General features: G+C 52.0%; 1 protein-coding gene across 1 annotated transcript in view; it reads right to left on the bottom strand.

Moving 5' to 3' along the window:
• DGLUCY (D-glutamate cyclase) overlaps positions 1-16,759 on the bottom strand; it is a 38,278-nt gene extending 21,519 nt beyond the window's left edge. The window contains 7 exon segments of the mRNA XM_077908422.1: positions 1,259-1,408; positions 1,410-1,507; positions 8,496-8,660; positions 9,728-9,866; positions 12,744-12,891; positions 15,802-15,977; positions 16,658-16,759. Coding sequence (XP_077764548.1) covers positions 1,259-1,408; positions 1,410-1,507; positions 8,496-8,660; positions 9,728-9,866; positions 12,744-12,891; positions 15,802-15,977; positions 16,658-16,759 — 978 coding nt within the window.
• Positions 16,760-17,592: the final 833 nt, after the last annotated feature.

Genomic DNA, 17,592 nt, shown 5'->3' with positions numbered 1-17,592 from the left:
CTCCCCCTTACTTTGGGCTGAGTGGTTTTGCAGAGCTTTGAAGAAACCCCAAAGACACTGGCTGGTGATGGGGCTCCGTCAGTCAGTGTGAACCAGAACTTCTACTCCAGCTGTGGCTGAAAACTCTGGGGGCCACAGGGGTACCAGGCCACTCTGTACCCTGCTTGCAGTGACCCGGCCAGTTTCCACCCTTGTCCCTACAGTTCCTGGGTGAGCCTTAAAAACTGAAGTTAGAACGTGGCCCTCCTCTGCTCAGTGACCTCCTAGGGCTCCCCACCCCAGGAACAAAAGCCCAGCTGCTCACGTGTCCCTTGAGACCCTTCCAGGCTGGCCTCTGTGACCTCTCTGTGCTCCCTTCTGGGTTCTCTTCTCCGCAAGCCTGCCAGGGTCCCTGCTCCACCTCACGGCTCTGCTCGGGCCCGTGTGACAGGCAGTCTTATCCATCGGCGGATCGCCACAGCCTCCGACAGTGCCTGGCACACGGTAGGTGCCCCGTACACATGTGCCGTGTGAAACAGCCTGTTTGTTCAGACACAGCCTTCTGGGACCTTACAGTGTCACGGTGCTACAGAGCATGCCTTATGGGGGTTCAAACCTGTTTCGGGGCTAAAAGGGAAAAATATGTCTCTAAAGAATGTATTTTCAAGGACATAGAGAGCGGCAGCGGGGGGCAGGTTAGAGCACCAGCGCCCAGCTGATGCCTGAGCAACAGTTGCAGAAAGGAGGAGAGGTGACGAGCGGAGGCTCCCAGTGGACCCCGGACTGACTCTGGTGCACAGACAGCGGCATCGTGGCCCTCGCACCCCCTGTGTGCTCCAGGGACCTGTGCAGTGTAGGTCATTCCTGCCCGTGTGACCCGGGGTGCAGGAAGGGGGGCAGGGGGGAGGGGGAGGGGGACACTGCGGTCTCCGTTCCTGACTACCACACCTCCAACCTGGGACGTCCAGAACTGGCCTGGGTTGCCGAGTCCTCTGCAGGCCACACGTGGAGGGGAGCGGGTGCACAGGAGGACCCTGGGCTCTGGAGCCTGGAGGACCCAGGTTCAAACCCGAGCTCCCCGTCCCCCCCGGGGAAATCACCTGGCCCTGGCAGAGACTCAGCTCTTCAGCCATAAAACGGGGATAATGCTGCTCATGCCAGAGAGGTTCCGGACAGGCAGGAGAAGCCCTGCGCCGGGTGCTTCGGGAGTTCCCCACTCGCTGGATCCCCCACTCTCTGCTCTTTTGGGGAGACGGCCCATCCTCATCTCACGCCTCACCTTGACCAGCTTCTCAAACAAACTCAGGGCTCTCAGGTTGACAATCGTGGAGACCTCCTTCTCCGAGGCCTGCAGGAAGGCAGCCAGAGCCATGGCTCCTGGGGGGCTGTCCATCTCTTCGGGGGGCTCGTGGCTGCATGCATGGGGATGCCAAGCTGGTGGTGACCAGCACTGAGCAGGCATGGGACAGTGACAGGGCGGCTCTCAGCAGCTTGTCTCTGCAGACCAGGTGTCTGATTTGCCGGTGGCCTCAAATGATTTGAAGATTATTCATTTTCTCTTAGAGAAAGAGAGTGAGCAAGGGGAGGGGCAGAGGGAGAGGAGGGAGAGAGAGAGAGAGAGAAGCAGACTCTGCACTAAGCAGGGAGCCCAACACGGGGCTCGATCTCATGACTCTGAGATCACAACCTGAGCTGAAACCAATAGTCGGAGGCTGAACCGACTGGGCCATCCAGGCGCCCCATTATTTTTCTTGAAAAGTCGCAGAATAGCGTGTGTTTTAAGTAGAAGCTTATGTAAACAGCAGTTTGGTTTTTAATTTACTTTTGTTTCTGAAGTGGGACCGAGGGACGAGGCAGAGACTGAGGTTCGTTCCCCGGAACGGGCCCAGGTTGTCTCTGCCACACGGGGAGAGCCGGCCAAGGGAGAGGGGGTTCCTGCGTGCCCCCTCTGCGCCCCCTCTGCACCTGCTGCACACCTCCCTTCCTTGGTGTCCGGGGGGTCACCTCCTGGGGGTCACAGGGTGTCACGGCAGGGCTTCTGGGTGGAGCAGGTCCTCTTCCTGCTGAAGCCCAGCACTCCGTGGGGAAGGCCTGTCCTGGACAGTTGTGCGAGAGGCCCGCACTCGCATGGTATTCTCGGAGAGCACCCTGGGGTTACTGGGTTGTAGCGAGCCAGGGAACTAACACAGGGATGTCCATGTAGGGGAGGCAGTGGGACTGCCCTGGTGGGGGATTCCCCAGAAGAAGGCCCCGGGACAAGGACTTGGGGGCCGGTGTTTCCATGGGAAGTGAGCCAAGGAACACGAAGTCAGAAGGTGGAGGAAGTGTGAAAAAAGGGAGAAAGGCCGCTGAAGAATGAATGCGTGAGTGAGCAAATCAACCACAAAGCAACTGGAGCTTGGTCTTGCCCGAGACCCTCTAGGAAACCAGGGGTCCCTCCTCCGGCCAGAGGACAGGGGGACCGGGCACTTATGCACCCGCTGCGGTGGAGGGCATCTGTAAGTACAAGAGCGGCCTCCGGTGGAGGGACAGGGGGACAGCTGTCCTGTGGGAACCCCGGAGGCCGGGCCAGGTGAAGCCCAGGGGACGGGGGAGACAGGCCCAGTAGCTGCCCATCTGGTGCCAGCCGGGCAGCACAGCTTCCCAGGGCCCGTCACATGTCATCGTGCCCCTGTCCATACCCAGGTCACCTCTGAGCATGTCTGTGCCCCGTGAAGGCAGGCTGTGACTGGGAACTTCCCCCCAGCCGTGGTCGAAATGACAGGGAGGCCGAGGAATGTGGCCAGAGGACGTCGGCTTGTCCCTGAGGTACTTGGGGACACTGTGAAGGGACAGGATTGGGGTTCCTGTCATGGGTGGACGGTTCCAGACTTAGAATCTGGACACTTATGGTAAAGCCCAAAGTAGCTGTGTGACCTTGGCCTCATCCCTTGATTGCTCTGGACCTCAGTTTACCTGCGTGGAGCATGGGGGCGTCCAGGTGGAGGGGGGAAGGCTGCAGGAAGGGGCCCTCCATGTGCCTGCAGTGGGAGTGGAAACTGGGACATTTGTCTGGAGGGGGATTTGTCCTCAGATTTGTATGTTCTACCGCATGAGCTAATCACGTCTAGGAGCTTTACCCCAATAAAGGGATGGTGGGGACGTACTCCCACGTGGTAAGAAGGTGTTCATCGAAGCCTTGTTTATGGTGTCAAATAATGGGTGTTAATAAAAATAGTGCGACATTTGTAGAATGGAATTCTATGCAAGTATTAAAAAGAATGCTGTAGAAGATTAATGACATGAAAGGATGTTCACAATATATTAAAAAGGAAGATATATATATATAAAGAATATATAAATTATTTTTTCAGTCTTACAGGTTTAAGACTGAAGAAAAAGAGTTTTAAGGGCAAATATCCAACTGTTTGTCAATAATGGTTCACTGTGATGGGCTTCTGGTCGTTTTCACTGCCTCTTTACATTCATATATTTTCTAATGTTTCTACAGCGGACATGAATTGTTGTTGGCAGTTGGGGAGAGAAGAAGAATATTTTTTCAAGAAAAACGACTGGAATGTAACCTATTTCACAGGATGTGATAAACATCCAAAGAGAGAGGAGAGGAGAGAGAACTTTGTCGAATTCAGAGCAGACGATGATCTCGTCATTTGTGATGATTTTATTATGAGAGCAACGATGTCACTATAAATAAACTTTGTGTTCCTCGTATTCCCCAGGCACCTCAAAGGCAAGCCAGCATCCTCTCAAAAATGACTGAGTGGCTCTATTACTATGCGCATGGAGTGATGCTCATTTACTGGCATTAATCTTTTTTTTTTTTTTTTACTGGCATTAATCTTCTATCTGCTTACCTAATATAGTAAGCATCGAAACGTCTGTTGTTCTTGAGGATTAAAGATGCCATTAAGATACTCCTTAATAGACAGGATTGACTTGCCCGGACAGTCATAAATCCACCTTTCCCCACGCCTCACTCTTCAAACCTAGACACAGTTTGCACAGGCACCCTAGGGGGGTTTTGTGGATGCCCTCCCAGGTCATTCTCATGAAGCTAGGATGCACTGGGTCTGCAGTAAATTTACTTGCCACTTTTTTTTTTTTTAATTTGGGCAATTGGCGGAATTAATCTATCATCTTCCCTTGTGACCCTTGTGCTGAATAGAAGAGCTGTCAGCCTGGGTTAGAATGTTCGTGGGGGAGACAATATCGCAGAAATTTAAAAAAAATATCCACCCAGGAGATCAACTATGGAAGAGGCCCTCTGTGTACAGAGCCAGGAGCTTTCATCTCTACATATGCATGTGTCCTAAAAGGTGCATAGGTGCGTAGACATGGGTCCCAGAACCACTGTGGGTTTCTATGCCAAATAAACCATACTCTCTGCAGAAGGAACAAACGAATGAGCAACCTGACAGACAAAAACGTGAAAAAGCAACGCCTTATAGTTTTGAAGGTAGTTTTGCTACTGAAGAACTTTGATCCCAAGCCCATAGGAGAGCTCATTTTTAAGGTTGTTCTGTACTGTTAGATTCTTGGCCGAAGGATTAGTCAGCCCAAAATGGGACCCAGCTTGGTGGCTCGGTAGCTCTGCCCAAGTGCTGTTCTCTGTACCACTGTCACTGTAATCTGCTCTGTCTGGGTCTTGGGCCTCTGACCACGAGGTGCAACCTCTCCAGGCTGACCTCACCCCGCTGTCTTCCACGGGGACCCCACCACCATCTATTGAGAGATCTGCTTGGCAAACATGGGACAGATGGGCCAGCAGCGAGACCACATATGCCTCCTTCAAAGTACAAAAAAAACCCCACCGAGATCAAGACTCATGGCTTGTGAGAAGGTGTGAGCCAGGGGAGGCAGGAGCTGTTTTAACTGGCCCGACGGGACTGTGATCTACCATTTAAACTCAGATGCCGATTTATCCAACCCTTTATTGATCGTGGGCCTTGGAGTCAACATCTGCCTGGATCACATGCTAGGTTATGTGGACTTGGGCAAGTTTCTTAACCCTACATGCCTCAGTCTCCTCATATGTTAAAGGAAATTATAATAGCTGCCTCGTAGGGTCAGTGGAAGGATTTAATAAGAGGAAATGTGCCAAAGCTTTTAGCACATGTCTGGCCCAGGGTAAAACTCAGTGGATGATAGCTGTTATTCTTATTACCGACCACAGCCCCGAGAGGGAGGTCTAGTGCTTATTTCTCCTGTTCTGCTGAGGAGAAACAGAGGTGGAGAGCCCCAGGGAAGGCTGCACCTTCACTCTTTTGGGAGCCTTTGCCAGTAAATGGATTGAATTTCTGTGCACGTCAGCGTGGGATTAGACATGCTGCTCCTCAACGATGGTGCAGGGCAAAGAAAAGAGCCCCTCAACTAGCTTGCAGCTGACCTCCTCCTCACTGGAACCAAAAGACCCTCATGGATCCCATGTCTAGAGAGCCAGTGGGTTGCAAGCCACAGAAGGACTGTCCTTTCTCTGAGATGCAATATGCAATATATGTGTTGGTTGTAAGCCCTTGTGAGGCCGTCACTTGCAGGGCTCTGCCCCAGCAGCATCCTCAAGGGAGTGGGGGCCAGACCCTGCACCCACCTCTGCTGCCCAACACACACACACACAAGAATCTATTCTACACCCAACCTCGGGGAACAACCACACTCCTTTTTTTTTTTTCTTACCTTTCCAGTCCCGATTTAGTGGTGATGGCAATGTGCCCAGTTAATAAGCTTACCTTCCAAACCCTCTCTTATGTTCAGTGTTGAAATTAGTGTGTGTGTGTGTGGGGGGTGGTAAATAAATTAAAAACCCCAAAAAGTATTCAAAATCGAACGACCAGTTCGTGGGAATTGATGAGCTCTACATGCACTTAAAAAAAAATTAGCACTGGTAATTGCACAAAGCATTCCCACTTAATTTTTAGAGAGGCAAGAACTAAGGATTTCGATGAATGCAATCATGATTTTTCTGTGTTTTGGACACGACCTAAGACCGGGCCCTCTCATGTCAGGAGCACACCAGGACAGTCAGCTCAGAGCGTGACCCAGGGCTCTGCTCCATCAGCTGTGAGGTGCGTGGCAGCTAATCTAACACTAACAGAAGTTTAATTATTGAAGTCTGAGCATGATTTTTAAAAAAGATTTATTTATTTTTAGAGAGAGAGAATGAGAGAGAGAAAAAAGAGAGAGAGAGTGCTAGCTTGGGGAAGGGCAGAGGGAGAGGGAGAGAGAGAAGCAGACTCCCTGCTGTGCGCAGAGCCCAGATGTGGGGCACGACCTCAGGACCCTGAGATCACGGCCTGAGCTGAAATCAAGAGTTGGATGACACCCCAGTGACAGCCACCCAGACGCCTGAGTGTGATTTTTATAAAATTAAAAATATTCAAGGTCGTCCCTGAACAATGATGTCATTTGGCCTCATTTATAATCAGGTGGGCTTTTTGAGCCAGAGCTAATGGGCTCGAGTTTGCTGGGCTGCCCAAGGCAGTGGGCCCTCTTCGGCAGCACCTCCCCCCCCCCCCCCCACAGTTGGCGGCAGGACGGGGATGCCACCGTGCTGGACAACATGTACCACACGTGTGTGGGTGTGTGAACACATAGGAGCACATACACATTCAGGAATGACCACAAACTTCTGAGAACAGCACCTGGTCTCATGCAGCGTTTTATTCCCAAGGTCTGGGTCCGTGCCTGGCATGTAGTAGGTGCCCAATACATTTAATGTCAAAGAAACAAATGAATAGAATTCCATGGACCTTGGCATTTATGCCTCACTGCTATATTAGAAATAATCTTCCTCTATCACGAGGCCATTCTGATAGCTAAACGTATACGAGTGCTTTAAAAAAAAAAAAAAACTGAAGCAATACTCAATTCTATGATTTGTAGCTCAAGGGTGGCTGGCCTGGCTAGAATTTTCTGGTGTCTACCAAACAGGCTGCAATAGTTATTCTTAGGATCTTTCTTTCTTCCTTCCTTTCTTTCTTTCTTTCTTTCTTTCTTTCTTTCTTTCTTTCTTTCTTTCTTTCTTTTCTTTCTTTCTTTCTTTTTTCTTTCTTTCTTTCTCTCTTTCTTTCTTTTTCTTCTTCCTTTCTTCCTTTCTTTCTTCTTTCTTCCTTTCTTCTTTCTTTTGTTTCTTTTCTTTTCTTCTTTTCTTTTGTTTTTTTTTTATTTTTTTTTTAAAAGTTAACATGTGTCTAAAAGGAAACTGAAAAACACAAGAAGCAAAGAACAAAGTCATCCATAATCACAAGCAGTTTACAGTTTGACTTCTAGGTCCCATGTGTGTATCTAATACAAATAAACATTTTAATGTAATTGAGATCGTACAGTTATGTATCAAGCTTTTTTTTTTTTTACACACCACGAATATTTAAAAATGTCAAAGTCCCCAGACTGTGAGTATTTTGGTAACCAAGAATACACTACATCAACTCCATCTGAAAGAGAGAAAAATGTAATCCTGCTTTCCTTGAAAGGCGACAAAAATGGCAATGGGCCTCTAGACAAAGATATTGGCAGAGTTATAATTAAAATACTGCATTCCCTTAATGCTCAATTAAAATCAAGGCATAAAGTAATAGAGTACACAACAGATAATATGCTTCTAAATGTTCCTAACACACCCCTGCCTCACTGTGAGCGAGTTAGGGCACCCTCGTGTGTCTCTCCATTGTAATATCACCCCACGTCTTTGAAAAAAATAAACAGACAGTATTGCTTTAGTCAAGATACATTCCAAGACCCCCGGTGGACGTGAAACCGCGTCTAGCCCCGAACCCTCTATAGATGAGGTTTTCTCCTATCTGTACCTCCCTACGATATAGTTTTTTTTTCCTACGATAAAGTTTAATTTCTAAATTAGGCACAGTAAGAGAGATTCATGGCAATAACTAATTAAAAAACAGAACGATTAGAACAATATACTAGAATGAAAGCATTGTGACTGGGGTCTCCCTTTCTAATAACGATCTTACTGTCCTGTCCTCACCCTTCTTCTTGTGACCATGGGAGACAGTAACATGCCCACGTGATGAGAGGAGGAGAGGGCAATGACACAGGCGTATGACGTGGCGTGAGGCCACAGCAGACCTCAGGGGACGGTCATCGGCTTCTTGACTGCAGCTGGCTGCAGGTAACCGGCCTCCGGGGACAGAGCTGTGAGGAGCAGGGGACCTGCACCTTGCAAATACGACGTAACATGGGGTGTTTAGTTGTGTCATTTGCCTTTGCTCCTGTTTTCAAAGTCCCACCAGCCTTCAAAATGTCTCAGAGAGTCACGTTAAATATCTGTCCTTCTGGTAGGATGGACTGGGAGCCTTCTGCAGATGGAAATATATTTAATCAAAACGTATAAGCTGCTGGGGAGGCCCAGCCCTGGGCAGAAGAGAAGGAAGCCCGTGGGCTCTGCATGTTCTGTGTTTTGTGTTGGGACTCTGTTTGCTAAGTCACTGCACTGAAAGCCTATGCTTCCAAGAATGAGAAATCCACCCGTTCCCATCCTGGGTCTCAGGATGGAACAGCACCCCTGGAAGCCCTCTGGAAGCCCCCTGGAAGCCCGGATGTACTGCAGCTGCTGACGGCCTCAAGACTGGTCATCAGAGAATGCCAGAACCCTGGGACATCCCCTGGCTGACACACCACAGGATCCCCCTAGTCAGGTTTGGAAAGATCTTTGATTCCCAACCATCCTGCAAATGGAAAAGGAAAATGAATTCCTTTGGGTCTTGCCCTGGTAGGTCCCATCCAAGTTGAACACGTCGAGTGGTTTATGTCTCTTTCTCCCAGAGAAACTCTTAGTCATGGGCTTGCTGTCAATGGTACTGGAGAAAAGGAATAGAGACTTGAACAACCCAGGACACCCTCTAACTTCTAGTCCATTCTGAGTCACACAGCTTCAGAACACAGCATCTCGAACGCCTGGCATGGTTGCCAGATGGGCCGTGGGACATGCTTAGCCCAACGCCCGGTGCCGGTGGCTAAGCAAGCCAGCATTTGTGAGCTAGCGTTCATTGTGATACAGGCTGGGTCACCGAGCACAGACCTAACCTCTATCCCTTGACCACCAACAGCATCCCTACCCCTGGGCCGGCATCTGAAGGTTCGGAGGACAGCAGAGATGGATGTGTTGGGCCCAACCCATTCACGAGAAGACAGTTCAACTTTGCCTTGGGTGGTCCTGAGGTCACCTTTCTATGAGGAAGGCAGCTGGTGCTGACTGCGTCGTCACAGAACACAGGTCCATCTGAGCTACTTGTCACAAACTGAGCAATTCAGGCACACTGAGCCCTGACTCTCAGCCAAGACCCAAACCTGAGCCTTCATGAGGCCCTCTGAGAACCACCTAGACGGCTGCCATGCTTGGAGCTGCTCACTCAGGCTCTGACCAAGTTAATACACTGGAGATCCGTTCGAGCCAACCTTTGGAACAAGGCCCTTCCCTGCCCAGATGTGCTACTGAACAACAGCCCTGAGCTGTTAGAGGTTGCCCTGAGCTCAAGTTCAAGGACAAATAGGTCAGCGGTCACTCTCTACCACCTGCTCCTCCCACCCCAGGTTCACTTGAGCTTGGGTGAGGTTGGCTGTGAGTCTGAGCCTCATCCAGGATCCCCCACCCCCCACCACCCTCCACCACCCAGGAACTCTTGGGGAAGATGAGGACAAGCCAGAGGAGCTCAGGAACTTAGCAAGTTCCCTATCTTCTTGGGCCAAAGTTCACGGGTGGCTGTCAGAACCATGAATGAGAGTGGACGCTCACCCGGGTCACCGATATGAATGGGTTGTCCCGTGTTCCCCGTGGAGAAGTTGGCCCGCACTAGCTGGTCCTTGGGGATGGGCCTCACTGTGACCACCAGCAGGCACCAAAAGCCAGCTGTGGCGGTGCAAGGCACCGTCGTCTGAAATCAAGGCAAAGAGATGGAAAACAGAATTAACAACAGAGGGAAACCCTGGGCCCCAAGAGTTCAGGGCAGCTGAGTGAAGGAGGGGGTCCAAGCAGCTATTATGGCTTCTACTTTTATGTGACACAGAGATGAGAACGTGCTGGTCCTGAGAACCTGAACTTTGTAGGTGCTGTGGACCCTGCTGGTAGCCTGCTGGGCTCCGGAACCCCCGCCCCCTGCTCAAAGTAAAGTCTTTAACTGGCTAAAGGGAAATGCATAGATTTACAGACTCTATTGCCAATGCTGTCATCAGATTATGGGAAAGTATGATACGGTGCTATGTGTGCCTCCCGAACAGCCTAAGGAAGCAGGTGACCATGATAATTTTGAAGCAGTGACCAACTTAGAGGATATTTTTGAGATATCTAGAAGACCTGCCACGGGACACGAGCATATGCAGGAGTTCTCTGGGCAGCCACGAAGTCATGAAAATAAACACTTAATATTTTTTCATCCAATTCCATGGGCCCCCTGACTTTCCTCCACAGACCTCAAGGGGCCCGTGGATCACAGGTGAGGACCTCTGGGAGAGTCAGAGGTGGAGCCAAGGGCAAAGGGTCTGGAAGGAGGTACTGGGGTCTGCTCTGCCTCCTGAATCCCTGAGTGGGGTGCGGAACTGTGCCCGGACCCCACTGGACCCCAAGGGGCCCTGCCACACTCCCCCTGCCTCAGGATGACCTGTGTGACTGTTACGGGCAGTGCTGTTTTCTCCCCTGGGTGGTTTCTGGCCCTGGCAGTGGGGCTTACGGAAGATTTAGGACACGGCCAGGATGCCGATCCCCTGGGACAGTCTCGGCTGTGGGTGCCGAGGGGGGCAGTGTGCCACCCCCACACATGCCACTGCAGCACACTGAGTGCTTTGAATTAAAGTTACCTGAGAAGTTGTCACGCAAGACAAAGACTCTGACACCTGTCTCCCCCTGAGAAGTAGGAAAGAAATCCCACATGTGAAGGTCCCATCCCTATACGGGCGGGCAGAAGGCCTCCCCACGGCCACTGATGGCACATCCAGGGCTGAGGGGCTCTAGCAACAAACCTTGCGACTTCCTCACTACTCTACTACCCCAAGCCCGACTTCTTTGTCTGCTCAATCCTTCACAAATGTGTTGTTGGTTTCTTTGTCTGAAAGGCATTAAAGGCCTCCTGCTTTGGTCACGTAGGTATGAAATTAAATTTTTTTTCTCTCTTGTTAATCTATCTTATGTCTGCTGACATAGGAGAGCAGCCAAAGGACCTAGAAGGGAAGAAGGGGCAGGTTTCCTCCCCTGCAGCGCGCCTGGCAGCAGCAGGGCAAAACCTGGCCTTGCCCGAATCTCAGCATGTAGAAAGGAAGGGACACGTGGCAGGGGCTTTCGCAGGGCATGGGCAGTGCTCCCTGAGGCCTCCTTCCTGGGGCGCTTCCTCCTCTCTGGGCCCCACGGAATCCAAGATGCCTGCCTGGACCATCCAGACCCCAGGCCCGAGGTGACCGTACTCAGTCAAAACCTACTGGGGCCCCTGGGTGGCCCAGCGGTGGAGCATCTGCCTGCTGCTCAGGGAGTGATCTGGGGTCCTGGGATCGAGTCCCACGTCGGGCTCCCTGCATGGAGCCTGCTTCTCCCTCTGCCTGTGTCTCTGCCTCTCTCTGTGTCTCTCATGAATAAATAAATAAAATCTTAAAAAAAAAAAAAGAAAGCTATTGGTAAGTGTGACGTCACGGACAGCCAGGGCTGTGCTGAGCATGCACCAGGGGCCAAGACCAGTACTCTGTGCCAAGCATCCCTTCCTCCGTCACTGACACTTTACAGATGGGAGCCGGGAGTCCTGGGTGCCAGGCTGGCTTCAGGGTATGGGCAAGTCCTTTTCTCTCTCGGGGCTTTAAGCTCATGCAAATGAAAAGCTGCACATGATGCACCTGCTGCAAATGGTGGTATGTTTGGGGCCCCCTCCCCCACCTCCAGCCCCAGAGTAGCGGCCTCTGCCCCCCTTCCTCCCCTGCCTTTGAGGAGACCACTCAGGCACATACTTCACACATGAAAACTGCTTCTCCTCAGAGGCAGCTTGGGCCTCCCTGGCAGGAGCCCCAAACGAGTGGGTTTTCCTAAACGCTGGGGAGGCCATGCCCAAATCTCCAGTCTGAGGACCCGTGGGGGAGCCCGCAGAGGACTACGGGCGCTGGCTGTTCCCCCAGCACTGCAGCCTGTCAGTCCTTACACCGAGGTCCCGGAGGGGTCCGTGGCTCGGGGGAATCTGGTCCTCTGGCCTCAATGAGCAGCAGCTGGGCAGGACCTCAGGGACCCGGCTGGGGGGGCCATCACAGCAGCAGGTGCATCTCGGGGAGGGGCCACCACACTGTAGTTTTGGCCGCCAGGGGCCACCGCTGACCCAGAACAGCACCCAGCCCTCCTGACAGAAACTTGACCCTGCTGCCACCCAGCTGGCCAAGGCTCTGCCCCGAATCCCTGGGCGTTGGACCAGTGGGGCCCATTCTCCCCGACCCCAGGAAAAGTTTGAGCCCAGGAGGATTTTCAAAAAACTCACTGAGATGCTCTGGGTTAAAGGAGCCAGACAAGTTTCTAAACAGGGTTGGTTTGCACAGCTGCAATAGTGTGTAAGGGCTCAAGGCCACATGGGGTGCTCACGGCCCTCCCCACAGGTGGACGCCCCACTTTCCAGAAGAGGGAACATGCTCAGAGAGGCTAGCTGCCTGTCCAGGTCTGCGCACCTAGAAAGTGACTGAGCTGAGGCCACGTAGGGGTCCTGCATCCTGGCGTCATTGCTCTCCCTGGGAGCAGAAAATACGGGGCCATCTCCGTTTTCAAGTCATGCCACCCTTGTAGATCATGCCCCTACCTTGTATCTCCACATGGGGCTGTGGCCTGCTGAGTCTCTTCTGGGGAGGCCCACCCTCTCCAAGGCTGCTTCCAGGGAGAAGCCACAGTCCAAGAAGAAGGCCACCATGTCCCTCAGCTGCTCCGCGTACCCCTCCAGTGAGGTCAGGCTCTCCATGCAGGTTCAGGGATGACACTGAGCCAGAGCCAGGTTACTAAGATATTTTTTTTTTAATTTTTTAAAATTTTTTAAAAATTTAATTTTTTTTTTTTTTTTAAATTTTAGAGAGCAAGAGCAAGAGACTGAGCACATATGCATGTGAGCAGGGACAGGGGCAGAGGTGGAGGGAGAAAAAACAGACTACCTGCTGAGCTGGGAGCCAACACAGGGCTCGATCTCACGACCCTGAGAATTTTTTTTTTAAAGACTTTATTTATTCATGAGAGACACAGAGAGAGGCAGAGACATAGGCAGGGGGAGAAGCAGGCTCCTTGCAGGGAGCCCGATGCGAGACTCCATCCCAGGACCCCGGGATCACGCCCTGAGCCAAAGGCAGATGCTCAACCGCTGAGCCACTGGGTGTCCCATACAGATCTTGGTACCAGGCTAAGGGGCAGCCATGGAGAGACACTGAGGCATTAGGAACAGTCAGTCTGTGGGTGAGGAGAGGCAGAGAAGGCATGAGCTGAGCTGGGAGAAAGGTGGGCTCACTGGGGAGCTACCGCAGGAGCAGCATCTGTAGGGCCCTTTATGGGATGTGAGTCTGGGAGGACACAGGCGTGGTGTCAGTGGTGGCTGTCTGCGGGTGTTGCTAATACCAGTGTTTTTATTTTCTTCTGCAAGCTGTGCAGACAGGTCCCTGGCCTGGGCCATGACGTGACTGTACTTCTGCAGCCAGCGCGAGAGGTTCTTGGTGACGCCCTTGGGCTTTAGAGGTAAACCAACCTGTGCTTGAATCCCGATCCTGCCCCGACCAGCAGTGTGGCCCTCAGCCTTAGTGCTCCCTTGGATGCGACGGTGGTGATGACACCCACCTCAAAGAGAACCCCCAAGTGTCTCCCCATGTGTCAATCACCAAACACACAGGCAAACCAGACTTAGGGATTGGAGTTACCTTCATCCAGTGGAATCCTGCATAGATAATTAAAATTTTGGTACGGAAGGAATAGCTAATGATGTTGGAAGATGTTTTTAATATACAGTTAAAGGAACACCACCAGGTAACAGAACACTGTGTTTGGCATGGTCTCCTTTTTGTAAAATTGGTGAGAGAAAGAACTAGGAGGAAATACATCTAAATATGAATCATGGTTATCCCTGGTGACAAGACTGTTTTGTTGTTGTTGTTGTTGTTGTTTTTTATGTTCTCTTTTGGGCTTTTCTCAACACTCTAAAATTCATGTAATAAATAGGTATCATTCTGTAACCAGAGGAAAAACACAAACAAGAAACATCATTTTTTAAAAGGATTATTTGCTTTAAAAAGACATTCCCGAAGAGACACGTAATTATGCCGTTTTGGAGAAATAGCCCTGGTGACAATTCTCCCAGATGCTCGATTTGCTGTATCGACATGTGGACGTACCTTTCCTACGATGACACTGTCTGCTAATATTTCGAGGGCTTGCTACATGCCAGGCTGTCCGCGCTGAGTACTCTGTAGATGTCAATCAGTTGTATTTTATACGAGGCGAGCAAGGCTCAAAGGGACGAAGTGACTTCGCACAGCTGGTGTGTGGCACAGCCAGGATTTCAGTTTCTGATGGGGGCACCCCTGAGTCCCTCTTGGGTCACTGTGGGGCTGCGGGCACCAGGCCTCCCTGGCGTGGGTCCTCCACCCCCTCTGGCACCTTCCTCCTCGGGGATGGTAGGATATAAATAGAGCGACCACCTGCGGGGAACATTCTAGGACCCACTTCTGAGCTCACGGCCTGGGACTCGTGACATCCAAACCCCGGTGTCTCTGCCAAGGTCACAGACTTCCAAAGTGAGGAAAGACTGGAGGACCCGCCAGTCCCGGACAGCCCAAGCAGGCTGACTGCACGTCTTGAGCAAGCCCAGCGTGTGTCCCAAAATAATGTGGACGGAGGGGGAAGGGAATTCAGGGGCCCAGACGCCTGGCTTTCCTTAGCCACCCCTTTCTTTCCTCCAAAGCCTGTTGTGAGAGCAAATTGGATTTTTTAATACCACAAATCAGAGAGGTATGTGCACAAACCATCTTTGTTTCTTTTTTAATTAAATGTACTTCAGAGGGCGCTGTGTTTTGGTTTTGTTCATCTCCACTGTGATGGTGGAGAGTCCCCGAGCTGTCCCCATTAGGAGCAGCACGCCCAGGGAGGCCTCTGCGGCAGGTGGCTTTGGGATGGGGTGGTGCGTGTGCGAGGGGGTGCAGAGAGGTGATTCCTCTCCGGCTCCAGCTAAGGTCACGGAGGCTTTTTCTTTGTGAAGAGAAATGAAGTGAGTCTCCTGAGTCCTTTTACCTCACGGAAACATTTTCCTTATTTATTTATTTATTTATTTATTTATTTATTTATTTACTTACTTATTTATTTATTTTGTTTGCTTGTTTGACTTCATGCCGAGAGAGGGGAGAAAAGCCCCTTTAATGTTCCTGATCTGATGCAAAGCCCTGGAAGACATAGTCCCAAACTGGGGTGTTCCGGGCACTCTGCAGAATGAGCTTCTTTCCCCGTGGAACATTCCACGACAGCGGCTAACTCGGGTGGGCCGTCACTCCCCCCGATGGCTCCTATTTTGTCCAGTTCACAGGAGCCGAGGGAGTCACCCCGCTCACTGGGGGCTCTGGCCTGTAAGGAGCCGAGCGGGGACCCCTGGCTCCCCGGGCAATGCTCTCCCAGCGACACCAAGTTCCAGGGAGCAGTGGGGTTCAGCCGGTGTTTGCGGGGCGCTGCGGGGACAGAGGGGTGCCGGCCTCTCACCCCGGTGGGTCCCCCCCACGCGTGTTCCCAGCCCCGCGTGGCCGCTCCCCATCGACTCCTCTTTGGCCCCACGCGTCGCTGTGCCCGCGGGACGCCGGCAGGTGTTCGACACGTGCTCGCACCTTCGGGCTCATCCTGACCTCTTGGAGTCCCGAGCGGGTGAAGGCTTCCGGCCACCAGAGCCGGAGAGGCCCCTGGCGACAGGGAAGCTGGTGCAGCCCGGCCGCGCCACGCAGGCGAGGAAGGACCCCCGCGACGCTGCAGCCCCAGCAGACACGACACCCCCGAAGCAGAAGAAGCACCCGCGAGGCCCAGCCTCATGGCACAATAAGGTTTACGCTGCTGAGCCTGGGGCTGCTTTGTTCTGCGACAGTAGACGATCCCGATGGCCCAGAAACGGCACCAGAGTCACACGGGCCGATCAACGAGGAAAGCTGTCCCGCTCAGCTCTCTGAACCGCTACCGGCTTTCTCTTTGGCCGTTCCAGTTACCAGAACAGTCTCTCTGGTCGTGAAATCATGCTGCGCCTCGGGTCAGGGACAACTTTGCTGGCTGTTTTCTCTCACAGGACCTTTCAGAGCCTTGAGTGTCTCGTGTCGTCGTGGGAAGAGACCAAGGCGATGGTGCACCCGGGGGGACCTGGTCTGAATCAAAGCCAGATTCAAATGCAATGTCATCTGGGGACACTTTTCCCCCAGAGGAAAAACCTATCACATCCTTGGGGGCTCTCGGCGGTTCTCGCCGTGGGGCTGCGGTGACCACGTGGAACTGGGGGTGCCGGAGCCGTCTGATGGGGTTTGCACACCTGAGTCCGGCCCAAGTGCCAGACCTCCTCCCGGGAAATGAGGCAGCCACCAGAAGTAAAATCATCCCGCTCTTACTTCTTGCTTCCCAAGCAGAAGCTAGAAATCCCAGGGGTTCCCAGGCCCCACACAGCTGGTATGTCCAAGGACTTTTTTTTTTTTTAATTTTAAAAAACATCTTGGCCCCACTTACCCCAGCCATGTTGGACACATTTCTGATGTTTGGTTTTGTGTGTAGAATCAAGGTCCTCATGGCAACGGGGAGGCAGGACTGCAGGTGGAATGTGAAGGCCATCATGCCATCTTGCAATGGGCCAGGGTGAAGGAAAGAAGGGGAACAAGATGAGAAGCTGGCTTCCCCGAAAGGCGGCAGATTCAGCGCCAGGTGCCTACCTCCTCCCCTCCTGCCCTTCCCGGTCCTGCCCCCAGGGGGCATTGTTTGGAGCACATTCTGGCCCCCACACCACATTCCCTCTCCCTTTGTGTCTCAGTTTCTTTCTTTCTTCCTCTTTAAATATTTTTTTAATTCATTTTGGGATGGGGGGTACAGAGGGAGAGAGAATCTCAAGCGGACTCACCACCAAGCATGGCGTCAACGCAGGGCTCGATCCCATGACCCTGAGATTATGACTTGAGCTGGATGCTCAACGGACTGAGCCACCCAGGCGCCCCTCATGACTCAGTTTCTCATGAGAAATTCCTAACACGTCAAGAACTTTGCTCATGCCCTTCCCCTGGCCTGGCATGTCCTCCCTCCCTCCCTCCTAAAGACCTTCCATTTCTCAGAACTTCTGGGATCTTCTGCCTCCATGAAGCAGCCAGTAGGCTCACACCAGCTGGGGCTGGGCCTCCTTGCCCCCAGAATGTTCTCTGAGCCCCTGACTTGGGCCTGATGTTAATTAGCTCTGAACCCTCCTCTCTCTTTCCCAGGGAGATCCCAAGTACCTGGAGATCAGGGCCTCGTCTCGGGCCTATCCCAGTGCTTACCACGGAGCACAGGACTTGGGCTGGCCATGAACAATGATGGCAGGCCACATGCCGTCACAAATGGAATAGGCCAGATTTTCTGTCTACGTGTGACTTCTTTATTTAGACTTAGTCTTTTAATAAAGACAAAGTCTTTATTTA

Source organism: Canis aureus, chromosome 9 (genome assembly GCF_053574225.1).
Source record: "Canis aureus isolate CA01 chromosome 9, VMU_Caureus_v.1.0, whole genome shotgun sequence".
In the NCBI taxonomy this organism is placed as follows: domain Eukaryota; kingdom Metazoa; phylum Chordata; class Mammalia; order Carnivora; family Canidae; genus Canis; species Canis aureus.
This window is presented reverse-complemented; position numbering and strand designations above follow the sequence as displayed.